Source organism: Peromyscus eremicus, chromosome 3 (assembly GCF_949786415.1).
Source record: "Peromyscus eremicus chromosome 3, PerEre_H2_v1, whole genome shotgun sequence".
In the NCBI taxonomy this organism is placed as follows: Eukaryota; Metazoa; Chordata; class Mammalia; order Rodentia; family Cricetidae; genus Peromyscus; species Peromyscus eremicus.
The window spans coordinates 66,015,071-66,032,513 of record NC_081418.1 but is presented as its reverse complement, the minus strand read 5'-3'; the positions used below and the strand labels follow the sequence as shown (position 1 = coordinate 66,032,513).

Genomic DNA, 17,443 nt, shown 5'->3' with positions numbered 1-17,443 from the left:
ATAAAATAAAAATATTTAAAAAAATTTCAAAATGGGAAAGAACTTAGAAATCTAAGTGAAAGGTTTTTCTAATAATGTTGGAAGTTATTCAAAGCTCTAACCAAGGCTTCTATTTTGAGGCTGGGCTTTTTGCTCCTGTGACTACATGAAACACTATTAATACAGTTTTATCTCTCTGGTCAAGAATTTTCATGTGCTCCAGATTCATGTACTAAAAGGCTGCTCACCCCTGGTTAAAGGCAGGAAAATTTAAATGCCAAAAGGAGTAACTATTACAGAGAATTGCAACTCTACAATTAGGGGGAAAAATCTCATAGGTCCACAAAGCTATTTAGCAAATAAAAGGACTAAAAAGCATCATTTGTTATCATTTGAAGCTGATGTTTTCAACAATTGTTATTCTGAAAATTGGTAAGGAATAGGACCCATCATTTTGCTACCTTTCCAAGAGGAAATGTTACAGGCCAGTAGGGTAGCTCAAGATAAACTCTGGGTTTATAGAACAATGCCACCTTACATATAGACAATGAGACAATTTGGAAACTGTTATTTTCCAATCCCTAATGAAAATATTGATTTAGTCAAGGATTATTAATTTGTTTTTATCTAGAGGTTAAGTGGTTGTTAGGAAATAACACTAGTACAATGTCAGCCTGGTGTGGTGACATACTCTTATAGTGCTTATACTCTGGAGGCCAAGGTAGGAGAGAACAGCAAATTAGAGGCCAGCTCGTGCTATATAACCAGACCTCACCCCCAAAAGAAATAGTTAATACACCCCCAAATAAGAAAGTATCTGTATAATGTAAGAATAACAACACACTAGATACTTCCCAGTGAAGACAGTTTCAAAGAAAGGATAGACTGTCACAGCTCTTAAACAAGGAACCAGGTATTCTACATCTTCTGATACAGTCAGCTCATTTTGCATCATCATTTAAGATGCATTTGAGCTTGAAGTAGTGCACTTAAGTAGCCCACTAGATTTCCTAGTGGCTGTACCCAGCAGGACTGCATAGGAGGCTGATTGGACCATGGGCCTGAGTATCAGGTGTTTGTAAGGGTCTACACTTGACTCTAACTAGCAAGAGGGGAATGTCTTTTGCTCCACCCTTTGGCATTGTTATAAATAGACCTTTGGAATAAAGTTCTGGGCCAGTGGATAAGGATCCAGGCCCACTCGAGTCTATCCTGTGTTTCTCTCTCTTTTCTCTCCCCTCTATTTCTAAGTCTCTTATCCCTCATTCCTCGAGAGTTCCTGGGGTAAATAAGTGTGGGGTCTAGTCCCCCACAGATGGCACTTGAACAGAGACAAAGAAAAAAATAAAAAAATAAAAAAAAACCCTAGAACTTGGTGAAAGGACTGAGGGGGCGTTGCGAGTGCAGGCATGCCGATAAGTAACTGAAAAATGAAGGCAATGGTATTGTATTCTCAGGTGTAGAGGGTAAGCTGTGAAATTACCGCAAGGCTGCAGCATTAGCTTTCTCTCTATAAGCACGCGCTCACTCTCTGTGTCTCTCTTCTATCTATAAAATTTAAGAAAGGAAGAAAATAGAAATATTGGGTTAGGAATACAGAGAAGAAAAAGCTTAAGGTAAAGGAGGATAAGATAAGCCTAACTATGGGGCTATGAATTATGGGGCTATGAATGCAAACTGGGGGAAAAAAATCTATCTTCTTTGAGCTTTATTGGCAGAGAAAAGCTCTTCTTTGAGCTTATCGGGTAGAAAAGGGATTCCTAGGTCCAAGCAGTGGAGGAAAGAAATTTCCCCTGCAGCAGGTGTGGACGGAAGCACAAATGCTCTGCTCCAGCAGTGCAAGCCAAAAAGTTTAGAGAACAGAAGTCTTGGGAAAAAGTTGGTTTTTCTCTTTCTTGGGGAAAAAAAAAAAAAAAACAAAAACAACAAAAAAAAAAACAAAAAACAAAACAAAAAAAAAAAAACTAAAAAGCCTTTCAGAACTTTCTCAGTTTCGTTTCTGTAAGGAAAAATTAGTTTCACCTGGGTGGGAAACTCCCCCGAGGCAAGGGCCTCATGAGAAAGTGCAGAGCAGCCTGAGGAAGCAGGTGGTGCCATAAAGAAGGTAGGGAAGCCAAGCTGCATCAGAGACACTGTCTGAGGAAGGAGCTGGGCCGCTGGGACAGGACAGAGAGCTATCCAGGAGAGCAGCTTTCTTTTCTACCAGAGAAAGAACCTTTCTGAAACAAATGCTTTTGGTTTGCCTCACTGACCCAGAGTGAAACCCTAAGGGTTTTGCCTCAGAGAATAAGCCCCAGCCTGAGCATGAGGACAAATGGACATGAAACCACTCAGGAACTGGGTCAGATAAAAGATCTAATTAGAGAGGTATACCCGTTAAACAGTGGCACAGGCATTCTAAAGCAAGCTTAGAAAAGAAAAATCTCCCACTACAAAAGCGAAACCCAGTAAAGGGAACCGGAAAGTTTGCTAGCGTACCTGAAAGGCTTTCTGAGAAATGTAGTATCAAGGTTTGAAACAGTGCCTTACATGGTCTAATAGCTGCACAAGAAATTTTTGCTGAGAGCTTTACAGCAGTTCAATATGGGAATTCCACTCTCAGGCTAAGACTAGGCTTTACGGTAGCTTTTCTGCTGTAACAGAAACGTTTGTCTGAATTATGGCACAGGGAAGGTGTTATGAATTTGGGTAAAGGGACAGCCTCTATTTAGAAACCGTTTACCACTGAGAGCGCATCTCTGCCGGTTCTGGAATGGCTGAAAGAACTTGGTGGGAAAGGCAACTTTGGGGTGTGGCTTTGTCCCAAGAATGTGACAGCTCCCTAGCAACAAGTGTTACAACTCCATAACAACAGAACTCACTAAATCCCAATGTTGAAAGAGCCATTGACAAATCTTGTTTCCAACTTTTGGAAGAACTTTTAGAATAATATCAAAGCTGACTAAACTCTGAACTTTAGAGATGATTTGCTTACTTCTGGTCTTGTTAATAGTTTAGCTAAAAAATCTTTTCTAGTTAAGTATCTTGTAGATGTTTGCTTTAGTGTTAAGTTAGTTCTGTTATATGTAAAGTGATAATAATTAAGAAATCTCTCCTAGATATCTTTTCTAAATCTCTTCTAGGTATTAAGAAATTTCTAGGTGTTTGAATAAATCTATAGAATTTCTTTAAGACATGCAGTAATAAATGGCCATGCTGACTGTAAATGTAAGTTTAAATAAGATAAGTATATTTGCTAAAGTAACATAAGAAGTATATTTACTAAGGTAGTCCTATAGAATGTAAGTAAGACTTAGGTAAGGTTTATAAAGTAAACCTATAGAATATAAGTTTAAATAAGAAATGTAAAGGCTTCAGTAGGACTTAGGGTTTGTAGAGTAGTCCTATAGAATGTAAGTTCATTATGTAGGCTTGAATGAGACTTGGGTAAGGTTTATAAAGTAGTCCTATAGAATGTAGGTTTAAATAGGTCATATACTTAGTCAGAAAAATGTAGGTTTGGAATATATAGGCTGGGCTCTCTCCGGTTAGTCTTTCTCTAGGTGTAGTGTAGAGAGCCGTGCACGGCCGCGCCGCAAGGATGGCACCGGCATCCGGCTTCTGCCTTCCCGATGGCAGGTGCTCCTTATTTGGCTAAGGCTAGGATCTGGCTTGCTTCTGCGCACCTGGACCTAATCTGGCTTGCTTGCGTATATCTGACCCTAACAGCATTGTCCACGTGGCACTACAGGGTTGATTGCCCAGTGGCTATAAAGGGCGTGGGCTGGCTTTCCCAAGAAGTGAGTGAGTGTGAGAGAGAGTGAAAGTGAGTGAGAGTGAGAGAGAGAGTGGGTGAGAGAGAGTGAGAGTGAGAGAGAAGAAGAAGATGGCTTTCCCCGGGGTCAGAAGATTGTTCAAGGTTCCTGAATAAACTGCTTGGAGAAGAGCCTGGCGTTGCGTCTTCCTTGCTGGTCGAGGCAGACGCGACAGTGTAGTGTCTCAAAGGCTGTAGAACCTTGCTGTTCACCTTTCCTGCAGCGCCATCTCTGAGGGGCTTTCCAAACTGCTGCTTGCCCTTAGCCTCTCTCGTGGCTTGGCTTGTTCATTTTTCACCATGGTTTCTTTATAAAAAGCTTGTAGACCCTCGTGCATCTGCCACCTGCACAGCGTTGATGCCTTGAGGGTCTCAGCTTCTGAGACCCTCTGGCTGCTGGAGCTTGCACTGGCTCTTGGATGACACCTCATGGGTCTCAGCCGTGGACACCTAGCTGCTATTTTCTGAAGCTGGCAGTCTCTGGAGCTGCTGCTGCTTGTTGTTATTGGTGGCCTTTGGAACTGCCAAGTCTGCTATGGATATTGTTTTTCCCAGGTTGGGAAAACCTACTCTTCATATCCTTAGACCTAAAGCCTGGGGTAAATAATAGTGGGGGCTGGTCCCCCACACTTAAGAAGTGAATCATCAACCCTTTAATCAGAACTTATCAGAAAATCAACCAGATAAAACTCAGGAAGTGGGACACTGAAGATAATAGCTTAGTCTCTTCAACTAAATACTACAGTAAATAAGGCAATGGGAATCCCACAGATGAGGGTTGTAAATTCATATATATATAAAATATTCTAGCCCCAAGATTCTCCACTGCCCTCAAGATAAAATTCAAATACTTTATACTGCCTTACATGAACTCAATCACTTAGACCCTCATAAACAGTGTCTTAAGAAAGCAAAGGAGTGTTACCATCTTATTCTGAGGGCAAAGATTGCAGGGAAAACATTAACACTTTCTTCTTCAGTGAGAGTAACTTGAAATTAGTCAATGAAATAGCATTTTTTTTCCTTACTAAAATGCAGTGTCTGTCTTAGCATGAGTGGCCACACATGGCTAGATGCATTTTGGGGTTCCTAGTCACTTGTTACTTTCCTAATATTCTCCACTACCATACACTCTTAACTGTTACAGGTTTAAAATAAAAATTTCCCACCTTTTTTTATTTTTTAAATCTATAGAACAAAGTATGCTATGTAACAGCTTCTATCCTTAGCAAACTTCCTGTCATCTTTTTTTTATCATGGGTATCATTGAACTCACCTAGATACTGTAGCAATACTAAAAAAATGGTCCAAACTAGGCCAAAGCAGGAATGAGAAACAGTGGTATTAATGAAGAAAAAATGGGAATCAAGATGGTTCAGAGGGTAAAGGCTCTTGCAGCAACCCTGACCAACTGAGTTCAATCTTAGGGATGGATCCACATGGTAAAAGGAGAGAACAGACTCCCACAGGATGTCCTAGGACCTCTGTGTATCTACCATGCACATGCTCCTCACCCAATAATAAAGGGACAAAAAAAAAAATGCTAAATCAACAAACAAAAAAAAGTGGCGTCAACATTGTCAAAGTGAGGAGAATTATTCCTGGGATGTCGTCTGATGGTCAGGGTTAATTGACAACACAAAAGAAAAGCCAAGGTTATTTATTTCTGTGAGAGACACTGTACGTTTTTGTAATGTACATAGCCATGTATGTGTGTTTACGTTCCTTTAACATCAGGATATTAGAATACCACCTAGTCTAAGCCAGGCGGCAGCAGTAGTGGCACACTACTTGGGAGTAGTGTGCCATCACTTGGGAGGCAGAGCCAGGTGGATCTCTGTGAGTTTGAGGCCAGTCTGGTCTACAGAGTGAGTTCCAGGACAGGCACCAAAAGTACACAGAGAAACCCTGTCTCGAAAAACCAGAAACAAACCAAACAAACAAAAGAATACCTAGTTTAGGACTTACAGACTTCTAAAACAGGCCCTACACAACACTGCATTACTTCAGTGTGGAAGGAGGAAACTGTGGGAAGAGGACAGGAACAGGTTACCTGGAAGTGAGGTTCCTTGAGTATTCCAACCAGTTCTGCCACATTTTCATCCACACTTACGAGAGGACTGATATCTTCCAGAATTTCATTTACTAATTCCAAGTTATTGTCACTGACTGCTTCTAATTTTGAATCTTCAAGCCTCTCATGAGCCTGAAAAGACAACAATAGATTAACATAATATTGCTGATGTGTTTTGTTCCAACCAATATTTCACTGGTTTATATTTTTCTTAGTTTTACAAGATATTACTTAGAGAGTGGGAAAGGTGGTCAGTGGGGTGAAAGCACTGGCTGCCAAGCCTGAGGACCTGAGTTCTATCATGGGACCCACATGGCAGGAGAGAACTGACTCCTGAAAGGTGTCTTCTGACCTCCACAAGCACTGTGGCATGCATGCATGCACAAATATAAGAAAAAGATATTAGAGGTCTAATTTACTCAAGTCACACACACACACACACACACACACACACACACACACACACACACACGTATATAGTTTGTTTTTTTCGAGATAGGGTTTCTCTGTGTCATTTTGGTGCCTGTCCTGGATCTCGCTCTGTAGACCAGTCTGGCCTCAAACTCACAGAGATCGCCTGGCTCTGCCTCCCAAGTGCTGGGATTAAAAGCGTATGCCACTGCCGCCTGACTATATTTAGTATTTTAATCAGAGGCAATAGATGGATTTTATAAATACACCATAAAATATAATGACTTTGGTCTTTATTCCTACCCTAAACACCATGAAATACTCATTTTTATAATTACTGCTAAAAAAACGGAATAGGCCAGATGCTATGTAAAGAGCATATGCTACACTATACTCACCAACTAGATGTCTAACAGAGGCTTGAACTCTGGATACTGTTATATTTTATTAGAGTAAACAATAAAGGATAAAAAAATAAAAACATAATCATCATATACGTTACTCTTTTTAAATCATTTAAAAAGCAGCGAGTCAGGTATACTGGCGTGCTTGTAGTCCCAATACTGGGGAATCTGGGAGGGCAGGCTGGTTTGAGGGCAGTGCCTGGGCTACACAAAGGTGCCATCTTGAAAACAAAATCCAGACAGACACATACAACAAACAAAAACAAAAATCATTTGGAAACTCCAGAATCCTGAAGCTAGTATTTTTCATGTTTGAAAATCTAGCCTAGGGATACAGCTCAATGGTAATGTCCTTTCTTAATGCATATTGGGTTCAATAGCTAGTAATGGAAACATTAAAATATCAACTTGAGGAGGCAGTTCTTGAGCAGGTCTGAGAGGTCTCATACTTTGATTAAGAGGGCAACCTCTTCCATATATGTACCTTTAAAAAAACAAAAACAGAAGTCAGGCTGGATAGATGGCTCAGCCGTTAAAGGTTAAGCTCACAAGCAAAAAAAAAAAAAAAAAAGTCTTCTTTCTATGCTCCCGTACTATCTCAATCGTAAACCTTTTTTAAATAATAGGAGTAAATCAGGATTCTGAATTCAAATTGAGAAGGAAGACTACACAGGCTCCATCATTTAGGTTTTCTTTTGACAAATAGTTGCTCACTAATTCTAAAGACAGGGAAAAGGTAACTACTAAGATTTAATTCAGAAGACAATGTAGGATGACAGATTTTATACTGATGTCTTGTAATTCATTTTCACAAATGCTGAATAGAAATCCCTATTTCCAGTGTCCTATTACTTTGATGTTTTCCATGTTGTATGGATCATTAATCAGAGTAGATGCTTGAGAATCCAAATACAACATTTGTAACTTGTAAATGACGATAATTTTTTTAACATATGCTTTTTTTCAAGGTGATTTACAAGAGTGCTTTTTTTCCCCTTCATGAGACAAATTCCCTTTTCCCCTAAGAGACAGTTTCTATGTTGCTAGAGTGACCTTGAACTGTGGGCTCAAGAAATCTTTCTGTCTCAGAATCTATCCTGAGTAGTTGGGACTGCAGGCTGAGTCATCACACCCAACAAAGTAAACTCTTAATTGGAAGAGATTTTAAGAAAGACCTCGGAAGAAAACATTTTTGAAGTTATGAAACAGATGATAAAGAAGCAGCAGCTTTGGTTAAACATAGGGGAAATGCCAAATGACCTAATATAATCTAAATAAACAATCTATTTGATTTTGATAAGAAAAAAATGACAAAACCAGAAACTGCAACAAAGAGTAAGAATGGGGAAGCTCTCCTTTCCTGAAGGTTTCCTCCCTGCCGCTTTAAGAACCAGCCCTTCCAGGACAGGCGGGCCATGGTTCTTCCACAACCCTTCCCATAGGTGTCTGGTACTCCACTGCTTCAAAGGCTACCTTGCCCTTCTCTCTGCCTTGCAGGATTTTGTTCTTAGGAAGAGCTAGAAAGGTTCTGTGTTCTCTACGACAGGATGATGATTGGTTTACTACATTCAAGAACTAAGTGCTCTTGTGGTATGATTGAGCATTCCTTGAGTATATGCCCAAGAGTGGTATAGCTGGATCTTGGGAGAGATTGATTCCCAATTTTCTAAGAAGGCGCCATATTGATTTCCAAAGTGGTTGTACAAGCTTGCATTCCCACCAGCAGTGGAGGAGAGTTCCCCTAGCTCCACATCCTCTCCAGCATAAGGTGTCTTCAGTGTTTTTGATCTTAGCCATTCTGACAGGCGTAAGGTGGTATCTCAGAGTTGTTTTGATTTGCATTTCCCTGATGATTAGGGATGTTGAGCAATTCCTTAAATGTCTTTCAGCCATTTGGGATTCTTCTGTTTTAGATTCTCTTTTTAGATCCGTACCCTATTTTTTAATTGGATTATTTGGTATTTTGATGTCTAGTTTCTTGAGTTCTTTGTATAATTTGGAGATCAGTCCTCTGTCAGATGTGGGGTTGGTAAAGATCTTTTCCCATTCTGTAGGCTGTCGCTTTGCCTTGTTGACTGTGTCCTTTGCTCTACAAAAGCTTCTCAATTTCAAGAGGTCCCATTGATTGATTGTTTCTCTCAGTGTCTGTGCTACTGGTGTTATATTTAGGAAGTGATCTCCTATGCCAATGCGTTCAAGACTACTTCCTACTTTCTCTTCTAGCAGGTTCAGAGTAGCTGGATTTATGTTGAGGTCCTTGATCCACTTGGACTTAAGTTTTGTGCACGGTGATAGATATGGATCTATTTGCAGCCTTCTACATGTTGATATCCAGTTATGCCAGCACCATTTGTTGAAGATGCTTTCTTTTTTCCATTGTGTACTTTGACACAGGGATCGCCCAATGACGGAGAAATGGAAGAGATCTACATGAACAGCCTGGACATGAGTGGGGGTAATGAAGGGCGAGGGTGGGGGAAAGAGAGCTTGGGGGAGCGAGAGATCCCAGCTGGATCAAGAACAGAGAGGGAGAACAAGGAATAGGAGACCATGGTAAATGAAGACCACATGAGAATAGGAAGAAGCAAAATGCTAGAGAGGCCCACAGAAATCCACAAAGATACCCCCACAACAGACTGCTGGCAATGGTTGAGAGACAGCCCGAACTGACCTACTCTGGTGATGGGATGGCCAAACACCCTAATTGTCGTGCTAGAAACCCCATCCAACGACTGAGGGATCTGGATGCAGAGATCCATGGCTAGGTCCCGATGGAGCTCTGGGAGTCCAATTAGCGAGAAAGAAGAGGTTTTATATGAGCGAGAACTGTTGAGACCAAGGTTGGATAAAGCACAGGGACAAATAGCCAAACAAATGGAAACACATGAAATATGAACCAATGGCTGAGGGGTCCCCAACTGGATCAGGCCCTCTGAATGGGTGAGACAGTTGATTGGCTTGATCTGTTTGGGAGGCATCCAGGCAGTGGGACTGCGTCCTGTGCTCATTGCATGAGTTGGCTGTTTGAAACCTGGGACCTATGCAGGGTCGCTTGGCTCGGCCTGGGAGGAGGGGACTGGACCTGCCTGGACTGAGTCTACCAGGTTGATCTCAGTCCTCGGGGCAGGCTTTGCCCTAGAGGAGGTGGGAATGGGGGGTGGGCTGGGGGAAAGGTGAGGGGGGTGAGAGGGGGGAGAACAAGGGAATCCGTGGCTGATATGTAGAACTGAATTGTATTGCAAAATAAAAAAAAAAAAAAAACCAAGAACTAAGTGAACAGGTTTTAAATGTTCCCCTGTGTTAGTCACATAATTAACATATATAAAGCTACGTGTAGACTGCTTAAATTCAGGCCTTCAGAACAGAAATGATTGCTGACTTGAATATTCATAATACATCTCCCTTCCTCTCTGCATGCCTTTATTACAAATTAGGTGATGCAAAGTGGTAACATGATAAAAACTACAGGCAGACAAGGGAGTGTCTCCTGTGAGGCTGGAACTTGAAGGTAACCCAAAGTTCCTTCGCATCACAGACTGGTTTTATGGAAATAAAGGCTCTCAATATAAAATACAAAAATTTTAAAGGAAGTGTTTTAGTGAAATTATGGCTATAGTAAGATTAAAATGGAGAACCAATTTCTGAAATATATTCAAGATCAAGTTCACATCCAGGAATATGACACATGCCTGTAACCAAAACACTTGAGAGTGGAGGCAAGAGGATCAGATCAAGGCCATTCTTAGCTACATAGTGAGTCTGAGGCCAACTGGGGACATGAGATTCCATCCAATTTTTTTTTAAAGATCAATTTCATTTTCTCCTAGAACAGAAATACAGGACTATAGTTGTAATATATAGTTATTAAAGCTCTAAGGCACTGTGAAAAAAACTTGAGACCATTAATTAACTTTAAAATCAAAACTTATTTAGTAATTTTCAGGAGGGAAGTGCCAACTTGAACTTAATTAATCAAACTAACAGGGTCACAGGAAACCCTAAAAACCAGTTAAGAGAAGGTCGCAGTAGAGCACACGCCCATGGAAGGCTAGCCTGGTCTACAAAGCAAATTCCAGGTAGGCAACAAGGCTATATAGTGAGACTCTGTATTAAAAAAAAAAAAATTTAAAGGGCAAATGAGTCACATGTTTGATTAAACAAGTCTTTTCCTTTAAGAAACGGCCCTATTAGGAAGCCAGGAGAACTCAATAAAAAAGTATTTCACCTGTCACAAGTAGGAAAGAACTTGCCATGCTGATGATGTAGAAGTCTAGGGTCAGATACAAATATTGACTAGCCTTCTTGTAAGTCCAGTTCTGAGGATCTTAGTCAGCATGTGCAAATTAGAAAATCAAGCTGAGAATTTCTCTAGAACTCTGGCTATTTACTCTAGTACTGTCCTTACATAATTGCAGACAAAAAAAATTTAAGTAACCAATATTGTTTCTAATAATAATAGCATTAGTAAGGTAGCAGTGTTACTTAATGTCTGTGACCTTGCTTTGACCTTTAAAGAGCAAGGCTCATACATAAACTTTTCGTTTCTATTTTCTTACAGCAGGGCTAAGTATGTAGTCATTTCTTATTAGATCTTAAATCCCCAAAATCAGACAAGTCTACAAAGACACCCAAATACGAACTTGAATGAGCATGGAAACAAGAACATAGAGCTATGTTCCTTTCCTGCTGTGCATACGTGACATCAAACACAAAGAATTTGGATTCGAACAAAAGAGGAGGACTATACTAGCTAGAATGGAACTCTCTAATAAGAAAAGGACCTTTTAGAAATCATCTCACTATCCAAATGGAGCTTAAACTTTGTTAGCTAAGTTATATCACAGAGCATATCGGTACACACGCTATGATAGCAACAGAATCAGAGCCACACAGATAGATGCTAGAATTACAGAATGGAATTTGCCATTTTTTCTTTTTAAGAGAGAAGCAAGATATAAAAAAAGTCTGGTTTTAATAATGTTCAGGGAAAACATGTAGGTATCTTTTCATATTAGGGTTGGAAACAACTTTCCACATATGACACAAAATCAAGCTGCAACACACATCCAAGTGTGTAACTTTATGTAACTATGTAAACATTTAAGCACTTCTCATCAAGAATCAGCAATGTCAGACACAAAAACTAGAGTCAAGACACAAGTCCTATTACAGGCAAAAGGATAATTTCTCTTTATATAAAGGCCTTTTACAAACCAATGAACCAACTAATTAAGAATATGAACAAGAAATTCACAGGTAGGGAAATTAAAACTTCTAAACAAATGAAAAGATATAGAAATAAAAACTATACAAAAATATTCCTTTTCTTCTCATTGAATTGTCAATATCCCTTGGTAATAGACCAAGTTAGTGAGAAAGTAGGAAAAAGACATCCTCATACATTTTTCTAATGAGAACACACATGAGCAATTTAATTAAATCATACAAAATTAAGTGATTTTTCTAAGAATTTGTCCTAAAGATGTAACTATGAACAAAATGAGACATAGCATGATTAAATATTAATAGCATAATTTATAACAAAGGCCATATAAAAATATATCAAAATGATCATATAGAGGAACATGGCATTAACTTCACACAGAATATAGATGCCTTGAGGTGGTGATACAGAATCATACACAACATAGGTCTACAACTCCATTATATCTGTTAGTGAGAGACTCGATGCTTCCCATTAAGATCCACAAACAAAAACGGTAGCACTCTCGCTTCTGTTCAGCACTTGTACTGGAGTGTTCTAGTCAGGGCAATAAGTCACCGAACAAAGGGTATCCAGAATGGGGGGTGGGGTGGGGAGGCAAAGCTACTTTTACCCACATATGACATTGTCTCATATTTACAAAACCCCAAGGGGGTACCTTAAAAAACAATTTGAATCCACAAGTTTAACAAGGTTGCAGAATAAGAGATCAATATGCAAATCAACTGTTTCTGTATGCCAGGGGGGAAATCTGAAAATGAAATTTAAGATAACATTCATAATAGCACCAAAAATAAAACATTTGAGTACTTTTCAAAAGACAAATGGAAAACTTACAAATCTATAAAACACTGTTAAAAGAAACTAAAAGATTCAAATGTAAATCAGATTACAAGTTTTAACACGGTTAGATGGTGTATTAGTTAAGGTTACTATTGATTGCTTTGATTAAACACCATGACCAAAAGCAACTTGGAGAGAAAAGGGGTTGTTTTGCTTATATAACCTGAGTCCTAGTCTTCTGAGAGAAGCCAAGGCAGAAATTTGACAGGGCAGGAACCTGGAGGCAGGAGCTGATATAGAGGCCATGGAGAAGTGCTGCTTACTGGCTTGCTTCCCATGCCTTGCTCAGCCTGCTTTCTTATAGCACCCAAGACCACCAGCCTAGAGGAATCTCCATCCACAATGGGCTAGGTCCTCTCCCATTAATCACTAATTAAGAAAATGCCCTATACAAGCTAGCCTCCAGCCTGATCTTACGGAGGCATTTTCTCAATTGAGGTTCCCTCCTATCAGATGACTCTAGCTTGTATCAAGTTGACATCAAACTAGCCAGTACAGATGACAGTAACTCTCAGCTTGAAACTTTTAAGTTCCCAAATGTTATTCACTGTAATAGCTATTGGAAACACAGGTGACTTCTTTACAGCAACTGACGGACTAATTCTAAAATTCATACATAACTGCAAGGGACCCAAGCATGCTCCACCCCCCAAAAAAATTCCATAAAAAAAAACAAACCAACCAACCAACCAACCAACCAAAAACCCCTGAAAAATAATAAAGAAAGGAAAAATCACACTTCCTGGCTTCAAAACTTGCCTGTCCTTGCATGGCCTCAGGTGAGAGAATAAAGAAAAGACAAAGGCAGGCAGGTCTCGGTGAGTTTGAGGCCAGCCTGGTCTACAAAGTGAGTCCCAGGATAGCCAGGGCTGTTATACAGAGAAACCTTGTCTCGAAAAACAAAACAAAACAACAAAAACGAACAAGCCAACAAACAAAATATAAAAGGAAAAGATCAGACAGGCATGGGAAAACACAGCCAGCTGGGATCAAGTAGTCTGGGCTCTCCACTGGAGAAGCTGCAGTGCACCTCAGCTCAGTGGTTAGCTAATCTCAGTAGGAGCAGACTCCATAGGGGAGCAGTTGTCAGGTGACGAACATCTTGGGGAAGAAAGCTACGATGGGCATTTTCTGCACATACCATCAATGTTCTCATTCAGAACCCCAAGGAAGGTTCTGCTGTCTTTCAGAGTCTTACCAGAAGAAGGCTTTCCCACTTCAATGGGGCTGAGGCATTAGAATCCTTGACACGGCCACACCCATATCAACAAAACACATTTACTCAAGGTTTCCTTATCTTCACAAAAACTTATTTTTAAAAGCAATACTTATCAAAGTAGTGTTTGTCTGTCACAAAAAACTTACTGTATCTAAAATATATAAAACTCCATATAACTCCATAATCAGAGAAGAAAGAAGAAAACTAAATTTTTAAAAAGAGGGTAAGTATGCCATGAGTCTAGTTACAGTCCCAGGAATCTAAGAACCCTCTTTGTTCAGGAGCTACCTGTCCTGGCATGGTGGTTTGCATGAGAATGGCCCCCACAAACTCATATATCTGAATGTTTGGTACCCAGTGGTAGAACTGTTTAGGAAGGATTAGGAGGTGTGGCCTTATTGGAGGAGGTGTTTCACTTTGAGGTTTCAAAAGCCCATGATATTCCCAGTTAGCTCTCTCTGTTTCCTGTTTGTGGATCAGATATAAACTCCCAGCTACTGTTCCAGTGCCATGCCTGTCTGCCTGCCTGCCGCCATGCTCTCCACCATGATGGCCATGAACTCACCCTAATAAATTCTTCTGTAAGCTGACTTGGTCATGATCTTTTCAAGGTGACAGAAAAGCAACTAGGACATATGGGTAAGTCCCTTCTTCCTTTTCCCTGCCCTTCCCCAACCTAGCACAAGCCAAGTTCCAGATTACTGCCCAGGACATTCCCTGTTCCTGTGACACCTTCGCTAGGGAAGTCACTTCCTTTTTTATCTCCTTAACTCCCTTAACACTGTGCCTGTAGTCATCTCTACATGCAGAGACCTAGCTCCAGATCTGTGGCCTTCAAATCTTTTTTCTCAAGAGCCACCTGTGACTGGAGAGAGGCTCCTTTCTTCTCCCATCCTCCCCTTTGACTGTTGCCATCTCCGCACTCATAGGCCCAGCTCCAAACCTGTGGTTTGGGAGCCATCTTTCCCTGGACCAATTAAATAGTTAATTCAACAGCTTAACCTGGCCTAACTCAGGCCAGGTATCTCCAGTACTGGCCCAATTTAAGGAAGGCCAGATTATCACATCAGACACACAACCAAAGAAACAAGTCCACACTCCCAGGTCAAATCACAAAAACAAAAATATGAATGGCCAAGACAGAGTGCCTCTCATCAAACTTGTTAGTCCATTAACACCAAACAAAACAAAACAAAAGCCAAGAAAAAACAAAACAAAACCCAGCAGCAACCCAATGACCACAATTAACAAACACATTTAAAAAATAACTAAATATTAATGGCCTCAATTTTCCATTCAAAAAACAACAGGCTGATTGAATGGATCAAGAAAATTTATTGTCCACAGGAAACTGCTTTAAAGATAGGCATCACTTTAAAGTGAAAGGACATAAAGTATTCCAAGAAAATGAATCAAGAAACAATCAAGCATTGTCATCCTAATACTGACAAAGTAAGATTTTAAACTAAAACTAAGTAGGAACAACAAAGGATATTGAATCCTAATCAAGGGATCAATTATTCAGTAAAAATCACAATGCCAAATATATAGGCAACAAACTCTGGCATACCTAATTTCATGAAAAGCATACTAATGAAATTAAAGACACAGATTAACACAAAGCCAGTAATTTAAGTGATTTCAAAAGCACACTTTCTCCAGTAGATAGGTCGTTTGAACAATAAACAAGCAGAGGAACCTCAGAATTAAACATCTTACATCAAATGGACTCAACAGATAGCTACAGAATGTTCTATCTAAATGCCAAAGAACGAATATACATTCTACTCAGCAGCACATGGAAGCTCTGACATAGACTATGTGCTGGGACACAAAATAAACCTTAACAAACACAGAAATATTGTAGTAATTTCATATATTGTACCCAACCATTGTGGACTAAAAATTGACATCAAACAAAACTCCAGTGTATGATGATGGAGATTAAGCAACTCATTATTGAATGATAAATGGGTCAAAGAAGGAATCAAGAGATTCAAAACAAGTTCAAATTCAGCATACTGCAAGAAACAATAAAAATTAAAGCAGAAATTAATGAAATAAAAACAAAGAAACCAAAGAATCAATTAATCCAAGATCTGGTTCTTAGAGAAGATAAACAAGATCAACAGACCTGCCCCAACTAAGCAAAAGAAAGGAAGAGATGATCCAAATGAACAGAATTGGAAATTAACAGACACCTAAGATACATATATAATATCACATGGGAATACTCTAAAAACCTGTACTTCATTAAGTTGATAGATCTATTTTTAAAAACTGGATGAATTTTTGTTTTCACCAAATATCAAAGTTAAGCCAGGAAAAGACTATGGTGGATTGAAAGAAAATGTAGTGGGGAGGAGGTCGGTCCAAAGGGATTGACACTATTAGGAGGTGTAGCCTTGTTGGAGAAAGTAAGTTACTGTAGAGGTGGGCTTTGATGTCTCATATATGCTCAAGCCATGCCCAGTGTCTCAGTTCACTTCCTGTTGCTTACGGATCAAAGATGTATAATTCTCAGCTCCATCTCCAGCACCATGTCTGCCTGCACACAGTCAGGTCCCACCATGATGACAATGGACTAAACCTTGGAACTATAAGCCACTCAATTAAATGTTTTCCTTTATAAGAGTTGCTGTGGTCATGGCATCTCTTCATAGCAACAGAAACTCTAACAACCTAAACAGACCTATAATAAAGGAGGATATTGAAACAGTAATAAAAAGCCTTCTGTCTAAAAAAATCTAGGCCCTGATGCAGTCACAGAATATACCAGAATTTGAAAGAAATGTAACTAATCCTTCTTAAACTTTTAATTTATTTATTTTACATACCAACTAGTTTCCTCTCCCTCCTCTCTTCCCATCTCCAGTCTAACCCCCACCCCCACCATCCACTCCTCAGAAAGGGTAAGGCCTCCCATGAGAGTCAACAAAGCTTGTCATATCAAGTTGAGGCAGGACCAACCTCCTCCCCACTGCATCAAGGCTGAGCAAGGCATCCTACCATAAAGAGTAGGTTCCAAAAAAGCCAGCTCATGTGCCAGGAACAGATCATGGTCCCACTGCTAGGAGCCCCACAAACAGACCAAGCTACATAACTATCACCCACATACAGAGGACCTAGGTCAGTCCCACACAGGCTCCCTAGCTGTTGGTCTAGAATCTGAGCTCCCATGAGCTTAGATCAGCTGTCTCTGTGGGTTTCCCTGTCATGATCTTGACCCGCCCCCTTGCTTATATAATTCCTCCTCCCTCTCTTCAGCTGGACTCCCAGAGCTCAGCCCAGTGCTTGGCTGTGGATCTCTGCATCTGCTCCCATCAGTTACTGGATGAAGGTTCTATGATGGCAATTAGGGTAGTTACCAATCTGATTACAGGAGAAGGCCAGTTCAAGTACCCTCCCCACTATTGCCAGGAATCTTAGCTGGGCTTATCCTTGTGGATTCCTGGGAGTTTCCCTGGCACCAGGTTTCTCTCTAACTCCATAATGG

At 40.1% G+C, this 17,443-nt stretch overlaps 1 protein-coding gene across 5 annotated transcripts in view; it reads right to left on the bottom strand.

Moving 5' to 3' along the window:
* Positions 1-17,443, bottom strand: part of Pals2 (protein associated with LIN7 2, MAGUK p55 family member) — a 112,495-nt gene that overhangs the window by 34,491 nt on the left and 60,561 nt on the right. For 2 of the 5 annotated variants that reach the window (XM_059257827.1, XM_059257828.1), the window contains exon 3: positions 5,826-5,978. In XM_059257827.1, coding sequence (XP_059113810.1) covers positions 5,826-5,978 — 153 coding nt within the window. Of the gene's footprint in view, positions 1-1,462; positions 1,528-2,457; positions 2,792-5,825; positions 5,979-17,443 lie in introns of those variants that run through there. The other 3 variants (XM_059257830.1, XM_059257831.1, XM_059257829.1) reach the window with 3 other exon arrangements.